The sequence below is a fragment of the Hemitrygon akajei genome, chromosome 3 (assembly GCF_048418815.1).
Source record: "Hemitrygon akajei chromosome 3, sHemAka1.3, whole genome shotgun sequence".
In the NCBI taxonomy this organism is placed as follows: domain Eukaryota; kingdom Metazoa; phylum Chordata; class Chondrichthyes; order Myliobatiformes; family Dasyatidae; genus Hemitrygon; species Hemitrygon akajei.
Genome location: NC_133126.1, coordinates 15207837 through 15226145, shown reverse-complemented (window position 1 = coordinate 15226145; position 18309 = coordinate 15207837). Strand labels below are relative to the sequence as shown.

General features: G+C 41.4%; 1 protein-coding gene across 1 annotated transcript in view; it reads right to left on the bottom strand.

Annotated features, from left to right (window-relative positions):
• Positions 1–18309, bottom strand: part of LOC140724731 (tandem C2 domains nuclear protein) — a 94351-nt gene that overhangs the window by 55106 nt on the left and 20936 nt on the right. Inside the window, exons 2-5 of the mRNA XM_073039222.1 lie at positions 13464–13569; positions 8590–8724; positions 6515–6691; positions 5468–5638 (exon numbers count right to left, since the gene is read on the bottom strand). Coding sequence (XP_072895323.1) covers positions 5468–5638; positions 6515–6691; positions 8590–8724; positions 13464–13497 — 517 coding nt within the window. The 5' untranslated portion in view covers positions 13498–13569. The remainder of the gene's footprint in view (positions 1–5467; positions 5639–6514; positions 6692–8589; positions 8725–13463; positions 13570–18309) is intronic.

Below are 18309 nucleotides of genomic sequence, written 5' to 3'. Positions count from 1 at the left end.
TTCTGGTGTTGTATAACAAGGGAGCTGGCAGTCAGCTGCCTTGGTGATTGATAGTGTTGTGGTTACACCTTGCAAGGTGTGGTGCAGGGTGGAGGCGAAATGGATTTTTAAAAAATCAAAATGACAGATTATTTTTGGAAAAGCAACAATAGTTCATTTACTCTTCTTTTGTACTGCAAAACTCTAATAAATCAGAATCCAGCTGCTCAGAAATCCTTATGGCATGACGTTTAACTCACTCTTAAATCCAGTATTTGAGCTGATGGACCCAAATACAACTGGGTGAATGATAGTCTAGAGTGCAGCAAGGTCTGGGGTTCAGCACGTGGGCCAATGAATTGCTGGAGATGGGGTCTGGTACACTAGGGGTTAAGATTGAGAGAAAGACAAGGGAACACACCCCTGCCCTCATCCATCAATCGATCAGAAGTGGAGAGAGTAAGGAATTTCAAGTTCCTGTGTATCAATATCTGAGGATCCAATCTAGACCCAACATATCTACACAGCTACAAAGAAGGCACAAAATCAGCTATATTTCATTACGAGTTTGAGGAGATTCGGTGCGTCACCAAAGACACTTGCAAATTTCTACAGGTCTATCGTGGAGAGCATTCTAACCGAACGCATCATCGTCTGGTATGGTGAGTGGTGGCACCACACAGGACTGATACAAGCTGCAGAAAGTTGTAAACTCAGTCAGCTCCATCATGGAGTCTGATCATCTACTCTCCCCAGCACAGAGGACATCTGCAAAAAATGATGCCTCAAAAAGGCAGCATCCATCATTAAGGACCCCATCACCCAGGACATGCCCTCTTCTCACTGCTACCATCAGGAGGAACAGGTACAGGATCCTCAAGGCACACACTCCATGATTCATGAACAGCTTCTTCTCCTCTGCCATCCAATTTCTGAATGGACATTGAACCCATGAACATTACCCCACTACTTCTTTTTCCTCTTTTTACACTACCTATTTAATTTATATAGTTCCTACTATAATTTACAGTTTTTATTATGTATTGCAATGTACTGCTGCACATAAAAACCAATTGCATGACATATGCCAGTGATATTAAACCTGATTCTGATACTAAGTTTGTGAGCAGAACCAGGATCCAGAGTGCATGTGTATTTCCTCCTCCCATTAAGCTAACAGTTTGCTGGAAAATTTATTATACCACTGTATAATGAAACAAAAGTGGAATTAAAGTGTGTTTGGTGATTTCTCTGATCCAATAGTTCAGAAAATCTACTAGACCTGCACTACCAAAGTACTGAAGGTGTCGGATTATTATAGGCAAATCAAAAGCGATATGATTAATTAGCTGTTTGCTCATACTGGTTGAAGCATTAAATATTGGTCAGGATACTCTTCATTTCATATTCTCTATACTTATTGCTCATTTATTTATCATTATTATTATTATTATCTCTATTTTTGTATTTGCTCAGTTTGTTGTCTTTTGCACACTGTTTGAATGCCCAAGTTGGTGTAGTCTTTCATTGATTCTGTTACTGTTATTATTCTATGGATTTATTGATTAGGCCCCCAAGAAAATGAATCTCAGGGTTGTGTACGCTGATATATGATGTACTTTGATGATAAATTTATTCTGAAAATGCTACAGAGTTATTATAACCACTTGAAAGGTAAAATGTTGATTCAAGGTCTCATCAGGAATAAAGACAACATCTTGGATAATGCGCTACTTCAATTTAAATTAAGTGCGCCAAGATTTCATGCTTCCAGTTTTCCTTACTTCAGGTTATAGATTGGGTTTTGAAGCTACTCTGTCTGAATCAGACAAACTGTATCGTCACCTATTTAAAGGATTTGTTACTATTGTGCAAATTGTTTATTGTAATTAAGGCATCATACCTGACATTGGTTTGTGTTTTGTGTTGTTTGAGGTAGCTACACATTTTGATCAATGGACTATCACCCAAGGCAAACTTGTTGAATACTAACTTTAGTATGTAACATCCAACAATGCTACATTTTTCTTTAGGGCTATGTTGAGTGTAGCATGTCTTTAATGCACAAAGTAAATAGAATTTCTTGTACTTATAGTCTGTCTGAGGAAATCTTCAATATTGCAACCTGTGTTACTGTTGAAAGCCAGCACTAGTGCTTAGAGGAACTCTATAACTTTCTTCACAAATGTCCCAAAGACCATTGCTGACTTCAGCACCTTCTACTATAACGTGAAATCTGAAAACCAAGCCTAAAATCAAGAGGACATACAACAGCACCACTAACATGAACAAGGACAGATGAGTAAGTGGACCTTCGTATTTGATTTCATTCAATTCAACATTCAAAGTACAAAGTACATATATGTTACCATTGAGATTCATTTTCTTTCAGGTATTTACAGGAAAAATAAAATACAATAGAATCTATGAAAAAGCACTCACAAAGACTGATGAACAACCAATGTACAAAGCACAAATTGTACACTTAAAATAGAAATGAGAACACGAGTTGTAAAATGTTGTTGAAAGTGAATCTGCAATAGCTTTTCTATTATTTCTTTTTAATGTTACTTTTATAATTTGAAACCTCTTGAGAACTTCTAAATATCAGAGATGGGGGCAATTAACTGCAGGGACAGCTTACGTAGTGGGCAAATCATGGTAGAACACACTTCTAGAAAGACCATGATCTGGACCATGCTGGTGATCGGGGAGCTGTCCATCCAACAGTAGACTGAATCAGAATCAGCATCAACTTTACTGCCATTGACACACGTGGTAAAATTTGTTGTTTTGTGGCAGCACTACAGTGCAGGCCAATAAAAACTACAAGTTAAAATTTTAAAAGTCTATAAAAAGGTGCAAAAGTGGAATCATGAAGTAGTGATGATGGGACCATTCAGAAATCTGCTGACAGATGGGAAGAAGCTAAAACACTTGAGTACAGGTCTTCAGGCTCCTGTACCTCCTCCCTGAAGGTAGTAATGAGAAGAGGGCATATCTTGGGTGGGGATGGTCTTTAATGATGATGCTGCCTTCTTGAGGCACCACCTCTTGAAGATGTCCTCGATGATGGGAAGGGTGGTGACTGTGATAGAGCTGGCTGAGTCTATAACCCCTTGCAGCCTCTGTTGATCCTGTACATTGGAGCCTCCATACGGGCAGTGATGCAACCAGTCAGAATACTCTCCATGGTACATCTGTACAAATGTGCTTGTCTTTGGATACATATAAAATCTCAGTCTCCTGATGAAGTAGAGATGCTGGCATTCTTTCTTTGTGTTTGTGTCAATGTGACAGGCCCAGGAACCACTCTCGTGTCTGTAAAGTTCTGGTTTAAAAACTAGCTTTAAATTCTACAATATCCAGATTTGCATTTGGTTGTCCTGATTATTAGTCCACAGGTCAGAATGAATTTGAAAGCACTGGTGAGGCCTCACTTGGAGTACCGTGAGCAGTTTTAGGTGCCTTATCTAAGAAAGGATGTGCTGACATTGGAGAGGGTTCAAAAAAAGCTCTCAAAGATTATTCCAGGATTGAACGGCTTGTCATATGAAGAGCGTTTGATAGCTCTGGGCCTGTATTCACTGGAATTCTGAAGAATTAGTGATGGCCTCATTGAAAACTATCAAATGTTGAAAGGCCTCAATAGAGTGGATGCAGAGAGGATGTTTCCTGGGGTGGGGGAGTCAACGGCCAGAGGACACCGCCTCAGAATAGAGGGACATCCTTTCAGAATGGAGATGAGGAATATCTTCAGACAGAGAGTGATGAAGCTGTGGAATTCATTGTAGCAGGTGGCTATGGAGGCCAAGTCATAGTGTATACTTAAGGCAGAGATTGCTAGATTTTTAACTGGTCAGGGTATGAAGGGATACAGGTACAAGGCAGGAAATTGGGGTTGAGAGGGAAAATGGATCACCTGTGATGAAATGGTGGAGCAAACTTGATGGGCCAAATGACCTAATCCTGCTCCTATAGCTTCTGGTCTTAAATGAATTCTGAAACTTCAGCACAACAAATGTCCGCATTTAGCACAATGGTTTTTAAAACTGGGTGTGCTTGACTAATAATTGTAGTATATAACCAGCTCATTCTCTGTATATGTGAGAATGACATTTAAGAAGATACAACGATGCTTAGCAAGAAGTATCCACAAAGTCTCTGTAATAAAGCTGCTCACTTGTCTCTGGGAGTGGTCATGCAGTAAACAAACCTCCCTCTATTCCTGTGAGCTTAGTTAATAAAGCACAGTGCTCCTTCAGCTTAATGGCTAGCCTCCAGTACCTTGGAAATTGATACTGACATATGGTACTAGAAGGGCTCCTTAATGAAATAACAAGATCTAAAAATCCTGACTGAAGTAACAAGTGAATATGCACCAGAAAATAGCAGACAGAGAGCATAAAGGTGCAAATAAATCCACCAGCAGTCGGTTTCCAAGCAATGAACCTGACTCAAGAACGGCCAGATGCAAGAAGGGATTACGCCCGATAGTAAGCCAGGCTACACCAGATAGACCAGAACTGACACATGTTAAGGTGCAGTATACAGGCTACAGGAGCACAGAATAGTAACATACAATTAAAAAATTGGGAATATATGGATTGGGAAGTCTTTTCCACAAGCAGTACAAATTAAGATACCAGAAGTTCACACAGTGGTTGAGATGAGCCGTGCAGTGACAGAAACAGATTCAGGTTCAGAGCATCAGCTGAACATAAATGGACCTAATAAAAAGGTCAGCCATTGCATACATCCACAGCAAGATGAGGCAAAAAGCCCACCACTCACACTTCGTTTCTACTTGGGAGCAATTTTTAAATTCCTCCTGAAGCAAACCAACAAATCTGAAGTGATGCAGTAGAAAGCAACACGACAAGCCTACACTGGTGCCCACTGTGAATCCAACAAATCCAGAGAAATATAATGAGGTGTTCATCATATATGAGCAGGCAATGTCACATCCATTCTCAGAATTATTGAAGAGCAGAAGATGGGAATTGTATAGAGAGCCAAATAACTACCACAGAGTACCAAAGGCCTGTCACTTCTGAGAGTCCGGGACATCAGACCATCATCAGAAGTGGCCGAATGCTCAGGTGACTTGACAAGCATGAAACTTCAGATGATGCAAGAGCAGAGTGTATCCCATCTGGGAGTAGTGGCTCAGATCCAGGAGGATAGTCCATCAACTCGAGCTGTTTAGAGGATTCAACTAAAGTGCGCAATTGGACAGTTATTTGAGATTTGACTTTTTTTGATTTTAAGATCATCACAGGATATAACATCCAACTTATGTACCTGACCCTGACATTCCCCTCAGAACCTCTTACTTTACATTCCTTTTTAATCTTACCTTTTTAATCAATTTCTTCTATCTAGTCTTCAAGCATTTCTCTCCACGACACATCCTTATTACTGTTCTGAACCACATCACCCTCTGTACTCATTTCCAAAGTAACAATCAATTAAACCTATTCCTTACCTGATCCACTAGGGCTTATGGCTTTCCCCTTGGGTAGTACATGTCTACCGGATCCGGGGATGATGGAAGGGATCATATAATTGGGGTTGTACACATCATCGAAATCTGGCATATTTTGAAGAGAATTGGACAGCTCCAATTTTCTTTCGTTGTACTGAGCTCTTGAGAGAACTGGCAATCAAAATAAATAAATAAGTGTGAGAAAACTGTTTCTGTTCCGTCTCTATCCGTTAATCATAATGATCCAACTGACAGATAAGTTTGGACCAGTCCTCCCCAAGAATGGACCCTTATCAAGCTGTTGTTTAAAATTTCCCATTCTTAGGTTTAAAACCCACTGCATCCACACCTCTGTACCTTCATCTGATGCTACAATCATCCGCTGCACTCCTCCGCAAACTCTAGTCTTCCACCTGATGTCTAGTCTTCCCTCTCACTCTGTCTTTCCAACCTCATCTTCAGACCCCCAAGAGAGGATGGAGATGGATGTCTTTCCACTATGTGCTTCAAATCAAAACACACACACACACACACACACACACACACACACACACACACACACACACACACACACACACACACACACACACACACACACACACACACACACACACACACACACACACACACACACACACACACCGCCCCCCCCCCACCTATCACCCTCTGCATGGAGAAAATGCCTCGAGCCCCTTCTGATTGTTCCTTTTTCCACCCTCTAATTTTGTAAGCCCCTATGCAGGGGAAAAGACTGTGTATGCAACTTACCTACACCCCTTAAGATTTTATAAACCTCTATAAAGTCAGCCCCCTTCACTCCAGGAAAAAAAAAGTTCCAGCCTATCCAGACTCTCCTCATAACTCAAGCCCTCCAGTTTCATTAACATCCTCATGAATCTCTTTGCTCCCTTCTAGTTTAATGACATTAAATATTTATTAGACACTGTTTATGTCACTATTGTCATTATTTATGGAGATTAATCTTAAGAACGTTCAACAATTCATTTAAAATGTCAGTAGGTCTGAAGCCTGTGGTGTGGGCATTACCTGACAAAGCTTCCTCATTGTTCCAATGAAAGTTGGGCTGTATGTAGGTTGTTCTTAGGTTTGGAACCACAAAGGGAACTTCCTTGCCATTGGGAGGTAGTTTTGCGAGCAAAATATCTTCAGTAAATCCGATCTTCTTGGACCCCATGTTGGTCTCCAACTTTGAAGATTGAGTTGCTGAGAATAATTACAAACAGAAAAAAATGCCACCGGTAATTATCAAAGTTAGAATTGCTGTGGTATTTATAATCAGTAAGTGAATTCTTGAAAAATAAGGTAAAATGAGATTAAAAGCGATTTCAGAATTCATGGAAATTTAGGAGTTACACCCATGACTAGAACTCCCAATACTGGGTGACAGGGGTTAGTCGTATAAGAATGCCCTGTCCTCTGGTGATTTCAGTTCTCAGATCTTATTTCATGACTAGCATTAACAATTTCCTACCAATTACTAGCAGGGAGGAAGGCAACAGTTGACTGAGGGCAAAGACTATAGCTTCAGGTGACACACAGTGTAATGGAATGATGTACTTTTGGCAGGAGAACTGGTTCTGAGGAGGTCTGAAGGGGTTTTGTGACATTAAACAATCTTGAATCCTGAAATGCTCAAAATGGGGGAGGAGCATTTGCGATGCTGAGAACAGAGTCATCAGAAGCTCAGAGAAACCTTGCAGAAGGATTGCATCATGTTAAAAACTCCCCACTCACTGCCACGTCAGTAGAAGAGGCATCGGTTCCCACATCATCCTCTGTCACTCAAAACCCACAAATTCAGTGTGGAACGAAGTCATTCTCAATCCCAAGAGACTGCCTCAGAAGCGGACATTGCAATTGTTGCTGTTATTTTTCCATTTTATTCAATGTTATCACATAGTATTTAAAACTATGTCAGTGGCAGTCAGTGGTGAGTGGGGTGCCGCAGGGGTTGGTGCTGGGCCCGCAGCTGTTTATCATTTACATTGATGACTTGGAAGAGGGGACTGAGTGTAGCGTAGCAAAATTTGCTGATGACACTAAACTGAATGGAAAAGCAAATTGTACAGAGGATGTGGAGAGTCTGCAGAGGGATATAGATAGGTTAAGTGAGTGGGCCAAGGTCTGGCAGATGGAATACAAAGTGAGATCATCCACTTTGGAAAGATTAATAGAAGAGCAGATTATTATTTAAATAGTGAAAGATTGCAGCATGCTGTTGTGCAGAGGGACTTGGGAGTGCTTGTGCATGAATCGCCTTCATTGCTAGAGGGATTGAATTCAAGAGCAGGGAGGTCATGCTGCAACTGTACAGGGTACTGGTGAGGCCACACCTGGAGTACCGTGTGCAGTTCTAGTCTGCAACTTGGATCTAGAAGGACATACTGGCTTTGGAGGTAGTGCAGAGGAGGTTCACCAGGTTAATTCCAGGGATGAAAGGGTTAACCTATGAGGAGAGATTGAGTCGCCTGGGACTATACTCTCTGGAATTCAGAAGAATGAGAGGGGATCTTACAGAAACATATAAAATTTTGAAAGGGATAGACAAGATAGAAGTAGGAAAGTTGTTTCCATTGGTAGGCGAGACTAGAACTAGGGGACATTGCCTCAAGATTCAGGGCAGAAGATTTAGGACAGAGATGAGGAGAAACTGTTTTTCCCAGAGAGTCATGAATCTGTGGAATTCTCTGCCCAGGGAAGCAGTTGAGGCTTCTTCACTAAATATATTTAAGATACAGTTAGATAGATTTTTACATAGTAAGGGAATTAAGGGTTATGGGGGAAAGGCAGGTCGATGGAGATGAGTTTACGGACAGATTAGCCATGACCTTATTGATTGGCGGGGCAGGCTCGATGGGCCAGATGGCCTCCTTCTGCTCATATTTCTTATGTTCTTTTGTAAAACTGGAATATCATTGACAGAAGAGCAAGCAAGTGCATACTGTCCATTACCATGTGTGTTGCTTGGATTTCCAACACCTGCAGATTTTCTCTTGTTTGTCCATTACCATGCATTATCATTATCTGCATTATCAGACCACAAACCCCAATTTGATCAAACAAGAAATATAATGACTCTGGATAGCAACAAGAACACTTACTCTTGTCTTTGGTGGCACCTTTCTTTTTTTCTTTCATGGCTTCCTTGCAGCAATCCTTTAGAAACTCTGTGCTGATTCCCAGTACAACAACAAACAGCAAACCAATAAAAACGGGAACCAGCAACCAAGGTGTTTCTGAAAGAGATGGGAAAGGCGAGGTTTAATAGGATTTCCAGAAAAGCTGCAAAGAAAGAGGGTTCCAAGTACAATGACAATGCCAGAGCTACAGGGGAAGAGCAGGAACTGAGTGAGCTAACTCCCAGAATGAATGCAGCAACCCAAGGCTTAAATAGCCTCCTGGACTGCATGATACTCAGTTCAGTATAGCATTGCTACATTGAGGTGCTCTCTCACCCAGCTTACTGTAGGTCCATGTTGGCTACCAGCACATTTGAACTACTGTGAGCAGGTCGGTTTTAGTTGATCTTTGTACTGGAAGTAACAAATGCAATTATATTTAATATAAATTAAAAACCAAGTATTGATCATCTTTTTTCAATATTGGTGTTTCCTTTATTTTGTATTGTACTCTTGTGTGTCGGGGTGGAGATACATCTCTACCAAAGGAGGTGCAAAGTGCCCCTTCCCTCCACTAGCCTGCAGGTCACCCCTGGGCAAGGTGTAGCACCTGCTTAGCCCCTGATCATGAACATGTGAACCAGTGGTAGCAGGTGGTGAATGGTCGTATGAGCAGCTAGTGAGCGGGTTATGTGACCACTGACCCCAGGCAGACAATCTCTGAAGAGCGTTGATAATGGAAGGGGTCACCCAGCTTGTAAAGACATCATCCAGAAGAAGGCAACGGCAAACCATTAGTGTAAGAAGATTTACCCAAGAACAGTCAAGGTCATGGAAAGACCATGATCGCCCACGTCATACGGCATGGCACATAACAAATGATTGAGTGTTGCACTCAACTTTTGAGTCATTTAGGGAGTACATTCTCGTTTTTGCTAAATCTCTCAGTAAGAGCTGCTTATAGCTTTTAGTCTGGTGAAGTCAGATACCCGTGAATGTCATTGCTTTTCTGTAACAGAAGGGGAGGGCTGTTGTTGGGAAATGGGGAGGAAGCAGGACATTTAATGGATGTGCATCCAAGGTATCTTCAGCTCCTTTGTCACACATCTTGCTGATCCCTGGAAGTCACATGACCTTATTTGTCTTTCCGAACTCTGATGGAAAATTAAATAGAGATTCTCAACTGAAGTGAAACAGCTACAGAGGTCAAGCCTGATCAACTTGGATCTCAAGTTGTGTAAATTTATTGAAGAACAGCAAATCCTTCTATAATTTGTGTCTGAGTAGTAAATTTGCATCTGTACAACACACTGGAACACAAGACCATTAGGATCAGAATTAGGCCATTTGGCCTATCGAGTCTGCTCTGCCATTTCATCATAGCTGATCCATTTCCCTCTCAGCCACAACCTCCTGCCTCCTCCTTGTATCACTCGAGTCTGGAGCGTGGAGGCTATTCAGTTATTTAAAGAGAATGCCTGACCAACAGCACATGCAAGTACCACTCATAGCTAGTATCCACAGTGGACTGAGGAATACTCAGCAAAGACTTCTTCAAAGATCAAGTGGAAGAATTGTAATTAAATAGTATGGTTTTGAATTCACAAAATTTGCCATGTAGACCTATTGGAATTCTTAGGCAGAATTAACATGCGTTTTGAAAGGACCACTGAGATTCAAAATTCTGTGAAATAACAGAAGATTAGTTTATTAGATTACCAACGGGATTAGCAGTGATAGAAGCACTGCTGATATTTTGAGTTTTTTTAAACTAGGGGATCCCAACTTTTTTATGACATGGACAAATACCATTAAGCAAGAGAACCTATTTTTTTTTTAAACTTAACAGCCATTGGTGCATTCTGGCTGTGTTGTCAAGCAGGGAGAAACGCATAAACTGTTTACCACAATGCAATAAATAATAACAAATTACAGATTATTTGACTTTGTTGAAGGGAAGTTTGGAGAGCAAAGTGGAAGTTGACAGCAATCTAATTTGCAGCATCTGCATGGCCTTGTCAGTGGTGAAGTGATGAATTTCCCACTGTCCATTAAGGTCCAGTGGTCATAGTAGCTTGGACTTGGTTATTTCCTTAATTATCAGTGCCCATCAGATATAATTTCCCCAGCACCTAATAGCATTACATTGGCTGAGAGGCCAGTTGCATTTTAGATAATTCTCTATTCGAGTTCTATAAGGTGCCTCAAATAAAGCCATATATACCTCTAATTTATGAGTCTATTAGAGGCATCTTATAGAACTCAGATTAAAGAACATACGATTAAGAATAATATAGATGTTGCAATTTCAGAAACAGTTTTTGAAATTCAAGGTTTATTATCAAAGAAGGTATAAATCATACAGATTTGTTTGCTTACAGGTAGCCACAAAGCAAGAAACCCAGAAGGACACGATTATAAAAAGAAAAAGAATAACAATAAAAATAGAAAACCAATACTCAATGCACTAGAGAAAAAAAATTGTGCAAACAAATATAGAGGACAAAAGCATTCCAGACCAAAACTGATCCTCAAATCTGAAACCCAGAGCAGCTCGGAGTAGGCAATAAAGTCATTTTAAGATTCATCATGTTTTGCCACTTACACTAGTAAAGTACGTTCCACATACCTGTACATAAAACTAGTTCAGGGCCAGATAATTTGTTAAGTAGTAATCAAACTTAGCAAGCCATTACAAGCTTGAAAAGACTTCATACAAGAAAGCTTAACACTTTTAGGGCACTTTATATAGAATTTTAAATGCAAATTAAGTTCACACTAATTAACTACCCACAACTGAAAGAGGCCATAAACTGCAGCTTATAGGAAAGGCCTGAGTAACTTGGGAAATGAGGTTCCTGTCTTACGCCACCAATAGTTTGACTGTTGTTAGAATAACAAAATCTGAGCCACACTGTGTGAGCCAATGTCTCATTTCCCGTCACACAAAGTCTTAAGGACAAACTTTCAAAATACCCATTAGCAGAATTAGAAGAAGAGATAGACGTCATTCATCATCATGTGCCATGTCAGTATGATGTGGGCAATCATGGTCTCATGACCATGATTTTTCTTGGCAATTTTTTCTACAGAGTGCTTTGCCTTTGACTTCAGGTTATTGAAATGTCAATCTCAGCCAGGATCTATTGTGTTTCAAGTTCTAATGTGTCTGAAGGGAACTGCAATGAAAATCAATATAAATTATATCGATCATATACTGGCTGATATTTTCAATATTGTGGAGCAATTTCGGTGTTGCGGGTACAAGGAGAGATCACAGATAGGGTTCAGCAATTTCCTGGAATGCAAGGATACACTTGTATGTAGTCAATTCTGATATCTACTTCAACACATTCCACTACAGTACAAACCCTCCCCAACTTATGAATGGCTCGTACACGAGTGCTTGGGAGACCGACGGGTGTTTGCTGGCTGCTATGGAGCTGAAGGCACCTGTGGGAATTTGGTTCACAAGTCAGAACTGTGACTGCAAACTGTTGGGCTGCTAACAGTTCACAGAAAGAGACCCTGCTGTAATCTGGGAGTAACCTGTACAGATTTGTTTTTGTAATGGCCTCAACGTTATTACCAAGTCACGTGAACAATATATGAAGTTTGCTCAGTTCTCAATTGTAAATACTGTGATGGCTTCAGAACAGAATTAAGTCATTATAGTTATGCCTGAAGTAGATTGGCTCTGTATCAGCTCTGGGGAGAACAACCCCACCGGTTCCTTTCTATCTTACCCCTTCCCCTTTCTTCACCTGCCCATCACCTCCTTCCTTTACCCCCTTCCTCCACACTCTTCTCCTATTAGATTCCTTCTTCTTCATCCCTTTACCTCTTCCACCTATCACCACCCACCTTCCATTCCCTCCCATGGTTTCACCTATCAGCTTGTACTCTATCCCCTTCCCCCACCTTCTTATTCTGGCCTCTGGCCCCTTTCTTTCCAGTCCTGATGAAGGGTCTCTGCCCAGAACAGTGCCAGTTTATTCATCTCCATAGACGCTGTCTGACCTGCTGAATGCCTCCAGTATTTTTGTGAGTTTATTTCTATCACTTTCCCGAACTGCCCTGAAAATTATTTTCCCATAGGTAAAATCCTGACTGACTCCAAATTAACACATTTAGTCATTTACTTCACCTCCTTCCCAAAGATGTAGATCATTTTACAATTATTACCAAACTATTACCACTAAAAAAGTAACAGATGTTTAACATTTCTTATCATTCACAGCTCCTTGGTCTAGTACCAGATAATTAAAAGGATGGATATCAATGGCAGCACAGTTACACAGAGCAGAAACACACAATGATATGCATAAATTCTGAATAAATAAGCTTTTGTTTAATCTACCAACTAAATTCTTGGAAGTCTTGATTTATACAACTATGATAATTTGCCCATGATGTCCCATGACTCCACACCACTACTTTATCATTTCCGTTCTGCCACCATATGTACAGATGTGCTCGTACCAAATGTCACTTTACGTTCATGCAATCAGGCCGTGTATACAAGCTCTTATGTACTTCTATTTATTATGATATGTTTATTATTGTGTTCTTTATCTCTTTGTGCTGCTGCGGGTCTGGAATAACAATTAATTTGTTCTCCTTTACACTTATGTACTGGAAATGACATTAAACAATCTTGAATCCAGAACACGTCAAAATTCACAGTTAGCTACCAAGTATTCAACTGAGGCTGCAATCAGTGGCAATTTGGAAAGCATTTAGTGTGATTCTTCAGCAGATTACCACTGCACTCCAGTGTAAGGAACTCAGTCAATAACAAAAGTCTGGAAACACTATATTGGGACAGTCTGCTTTGCGGTTTTACAGACACCCACCTGCTGTGGATGGATCTACCTTGAAAGCTGCCATTCCTTCAGTTGCTGTGGTGAAAAATTATCCGGATGTCTTTCTCTTGAAAGTTATGAATGAGTCACAGGGTTCCTGCATGTAAAAATATATCACTTTAGACAGTAAATAAACATTAATTTCTAGAAGCATTAAAGACATCAGTTAAGTTGACAGAGGATAAAATCCGTGGTAAAAACAAAGACATGTATTGCTGTGGTAACTTTTATTTAGTATTTATTTACTTCGAGATACAGTTCAGAACAGGCCCTTCCAGCTCAACGAGCTACACTGCCTAGCGATCCATCTATCTGACTCTAGCCTAATCACAGGACAACTTACAATGACCAACCTACTAACTGGTACGTCTTTGGGGTACTGGATGAAACTGGAGTGCCCAAAACAAACCCACACCCCCATGGGAAGAAAATACAGACTTCCTTACAGACGACACCAGAATTAAACTCTGGACTCCGATGGCCAAAGCTGTAATTGCTTTACACTACCTTGGTGCCCCGGATTTGAATCTGCAATAACATTCACAGCCAGAAAAGTACAGAACTGTGCAAAAAGTCTTAGGCACATATATATATATATATAGATAGCCAGGGTGCCTAAGACTTTTGCACAACTCTGCTCTTGTCAACATGGAGCAGAGAGTGAGCTTGTAAATCTGCCAGAAGCAAAGGATGTTAGGAATAGCGAGGATGGAGCGCCAAGAGAGGGGTGTGGGACAGGTGGCGGAGAAGGAGTGCTGGGGCAGGGGTTTGGCACAGGTGCAGACACACTCAGCCCCAAGACACCAGGCAAAGTCATTTGATTCCAAACAATTGTTTTATTGATCATTACAGAATGTCTCTCTGGTGCCTCCCACTCCCTCCCCTCTCCCTATCCCTTTTCCCAACCATGATTCCCCTCTCCCTGCCCCCTTCCCACTCTCAGTCCACAATAGAGACCCATATCAGAATCAGGTTTATCATCACTCACATATGTCATGAAATTAGTTTTTTCTGGCGGCAGCAGTACAGTGCAATACATACTACAGTGCTGTGCAAAAGTCTTGGGCAAGGTGTAGCACCTGCTTAGCACTCTCTCCACCCCACCCCACCCCGGATCAGGGTCACATGAAATCATGGGAGTAGGTGGTGGATGGTCATATGAGCAGCTGGTGCATATCTCAAGTCCTGGTTATGTGACCACTGACGCCAGGCAGACAATCTCTGAAGAGTATTGATAATGGCTGGGGTCACCCGTCTTGTAAAGACATTGCCCAGAAGAAGACAATGGCAAGCTACTTCTGTACAAAATTTTGCCAAGAACAATCATAGTTATGGGGGCATGACTGTCCACGTCACATAATGATGATTACGATCCTTTGTTTATTAGAAGTTAACACAATGCAGCACCGTACTGGCCCTTCAGCCTATGATGTTGTGCTGACCTTTTAATCTACTCTAAAATCAATGTAACCCTTCCCTCCTACATAGCCCTCCATTTTTTCTAACATCCACTTGCCTACCCAAGTTTCTTAAATGCCCCTAATGTATCTGCCTCTACCACCATCTGTGACAGGGTGTTCCATGGTCTCACACAGTGTAAAGAAGTAAAAACAGTGTAAAGATGACACTAGTCATCTTCCCTATAGTCTTCTCCAATCACCTTAAAATTATGTCCCTGGTATTTGCCATTTCCGCCCTGGGAAAAAGGGTCTGGCTATTCATTCGGTCTATGCCTCTTATCTTGTACACCTCAGTCAAGTCACATCTCATCTCCTTCACTCCAAAGAGAAAAGCCCTAGCTCACTCAACCCATCTTCATAAGACACGTTCTCTAATCAAGACTGCATCCTGGAAAAACTCCTCTGCCCCCTCTAAAACTTCTGTATCCTTCCTACAATGAGTTGATCCTGAACTGAGCACAATATTCCAATTGTGGTTTAACCAGGGTTTACAGGGGTGCAAATTTACATTGTGGCTCTTGAACTCAACCTCTGAAGAATGAAGGCCAACACACCACACACCTTCATAATCACCTTACACTATCAACTTCCGTGGCAAGTCAATTTAAGCCCCAAATCAACTGCCTCTGATCACTGCTTCCAGCACATTTGAATTGGGGCCATTAACCCAGATGAGCATGTAAAAGATTTAACAAATGTTGACCAATCAAAAATAATATTGGGTGTTGCAGATTGGTATCAGAAACAAGAAAATCATTCTCCTGCGAAGTTGCAGAGTACTTCAACAAAGAATTATTTCCAGTCATATAGAGAATGAAAGTACCAGTATAGTAAATCCAATAGAGCACAGATAACAGCCCAATGCAGGTGAGAAGAGAACAGATAAAGCCATTAACACTTCCTCGTCAAAAGTTCACCATTAGTACGGTAACATGAAGTTGAATACAACTTAATTATCCTGGGTTTTCAGAAATCACTCACAGATGGTGTTTGTCTTTCATCTGCAATTTATTAACTTCAATTATCAAAAGCTTTGGAGTTTGCAAGATGTTAACTTCTCAAAGAATGAGGAACCAAATGTGATTATCCTGTTTGGAGTACATATGGTTATCTATCTTCCAAATCAACTATTCTACATTCCAAAAGTTGCACAAGAAGCCAAGCTTTATCCAGCTGTAATTTGGCATCTAAACAGGTTCAGGTTTTTTTTATGGCTCACTTGGTTAATGTTTTCATAGCACTGTCTGAAATTAGCAACTACTGGAGTTTTATTAAAACAAAGAAGGAACTCGTGATGCTAGGGAAATAATACCAACGGATAATTCAAGTTGATAATTGTGAACTAGGGAGTCTATTTATTCATATTCAGGTTTTATGATGCATGACATTTATTACTACTTCGCACTTAAAACAAAACAAACACCAGCCTTCCATGATAGTACTTCCTTGATTAATTTTATTTAAGATGTACTTCGATCACAGATGCTTAATAGTAAGTCATAATAATTTTATTTGGCACTTTATTATTCCTGGCAAGACTTGGAGCACAAGTTTCACCAGGAATATTTAATTTCAGCCTTGGCTCTGTGATGCGAGTATCATCATAGGGTTCAAACTTCACAAATACATAATCTAAACATAAGCTCTAGCACAGGACAGAGAGTCCAGTACCGGGAAGCCCGGGTCCATGTGATACAGGGAGTCCTGTACCGGGAAGCCCGGGTACATGTGATACAGAGAGTCCTGTACCGGGAAGCCCGGGTCCATGTGATACAGAGAGTCCTGTACCGGGCAGACAGTTCTGTATTGGGAAGCCTGGGGACACATGATACAGAGAGTCCTGTATTGAGAAGCCCGGGTGTACATGATACACAGAGTCCTGTATTAGGAAACCCGGACACACGCAATACAGAGTCCTGTATTGAGACAGATAGCCCTGTACCTGGACAGAGAATCCTGTATTGAGAAGCCTGGGTGTACAAGATACACAAAGTCCTGTATTGGGAAAGCCAGGTACACGCAATAGAGAGAGTCCTGTATTGGGACAGATAGCCCCGTACCTGGACAGAGAGTCCTGTATTGGGAAGCCTTGGTACACAGGATAGAGAGTCCTGTACTGGGAAGCCCAGGTACACACGATACAGAGAGTCCTATATTGAGAAACCCAGGTACACATGATACAGAGAATCCTGTATTGCGAAACCCAGGTACACACGATACAGAGAGTCCTGTATTGAGAAACCCAGGTACACACGATGCAGAGAGTCCTACATCAGGGGGCTCTGTTTATTGGATGAGACATTAAACCAAGCTCACAACTGCTGAACTAACTAAAGTAGATGAGGGAAGTTCTTCATGGTTTCCAGGTCAGTATGTATCCTTAAAGTGTGACTAGTTTTGTCATTAACATCTGTGGGAGTTTGTTGTGAGCTAATTGTCTCCTTGCTAATGGAATTTTCGGACAGGCCAGTGTTATGGAGGATGCCTAGGTGTGATTGGCTCCAAACTTTAAATTTCTCAAACACAACCAATCATGTTTGCACATCCCTCACTCCCTCCCAAGCGTTCAAGTTCCCAGCAAGAGAAGCAGAGTGAAACGGCTGGTGTAGCTGCTGAAGGTCCGACACATTACCCACAGACATGAATTATCAATGAATCCCACCCAAGCATTTACATTCAAACCATTAAACAAACAATAGTAATAGTCCAATCACCCGAGACAAGTACGCTGTTCTCCTCAGGGGGTTAGGGTGGACTCCCTTAAATGGAGAACACTACGCATGACTTTGTTTAATGTGGGCAGGCTGATGCATGGAGCAGCCCCCACACAGCCCTTGACAGATTGGGGTCAGGCTCCAGTGGCATGAAGTGCAAGATGACTGGGGACCTTTCACTGCTGCAGCCTTCCTCCCCCCTCACAACCATCATCTTCCGCATGCTCCGCTGCTGAGGTAGTCTGGAACCTCCCCTTGCCCCTACCAGGCGCGAAGTGCTAGCTGCCTAAATTCCAGACAGCGTCACCCTCGGGATCTCAGGAACTCGCAAGCCTTTCCACCGTGACGAGGTGATGATCCTCAGAGAAGTAAACAAATGAACCCAGTACATTGTCATTGCGCTTCTGGATTATTGTAGAATCCCTTCAGGTTCAATAAGGACCCGAGCAAGGAACTCCACCACCTTCAACCACTGTGGTCTAGACCCAGCGACTAGGTTACTTGACTTCAGGGTCAGTTAAAGTGGAGGAAAAGTGGGGCTTTGCCAGACATATCCACATTCACAAACAAATGCTGGAATGCAACATTGCTACTCTGCCACTACTACCATCCCTACATATACTTCCCTTCACTCATTCCATAGGCCTTAAAGGGGAAACAGTG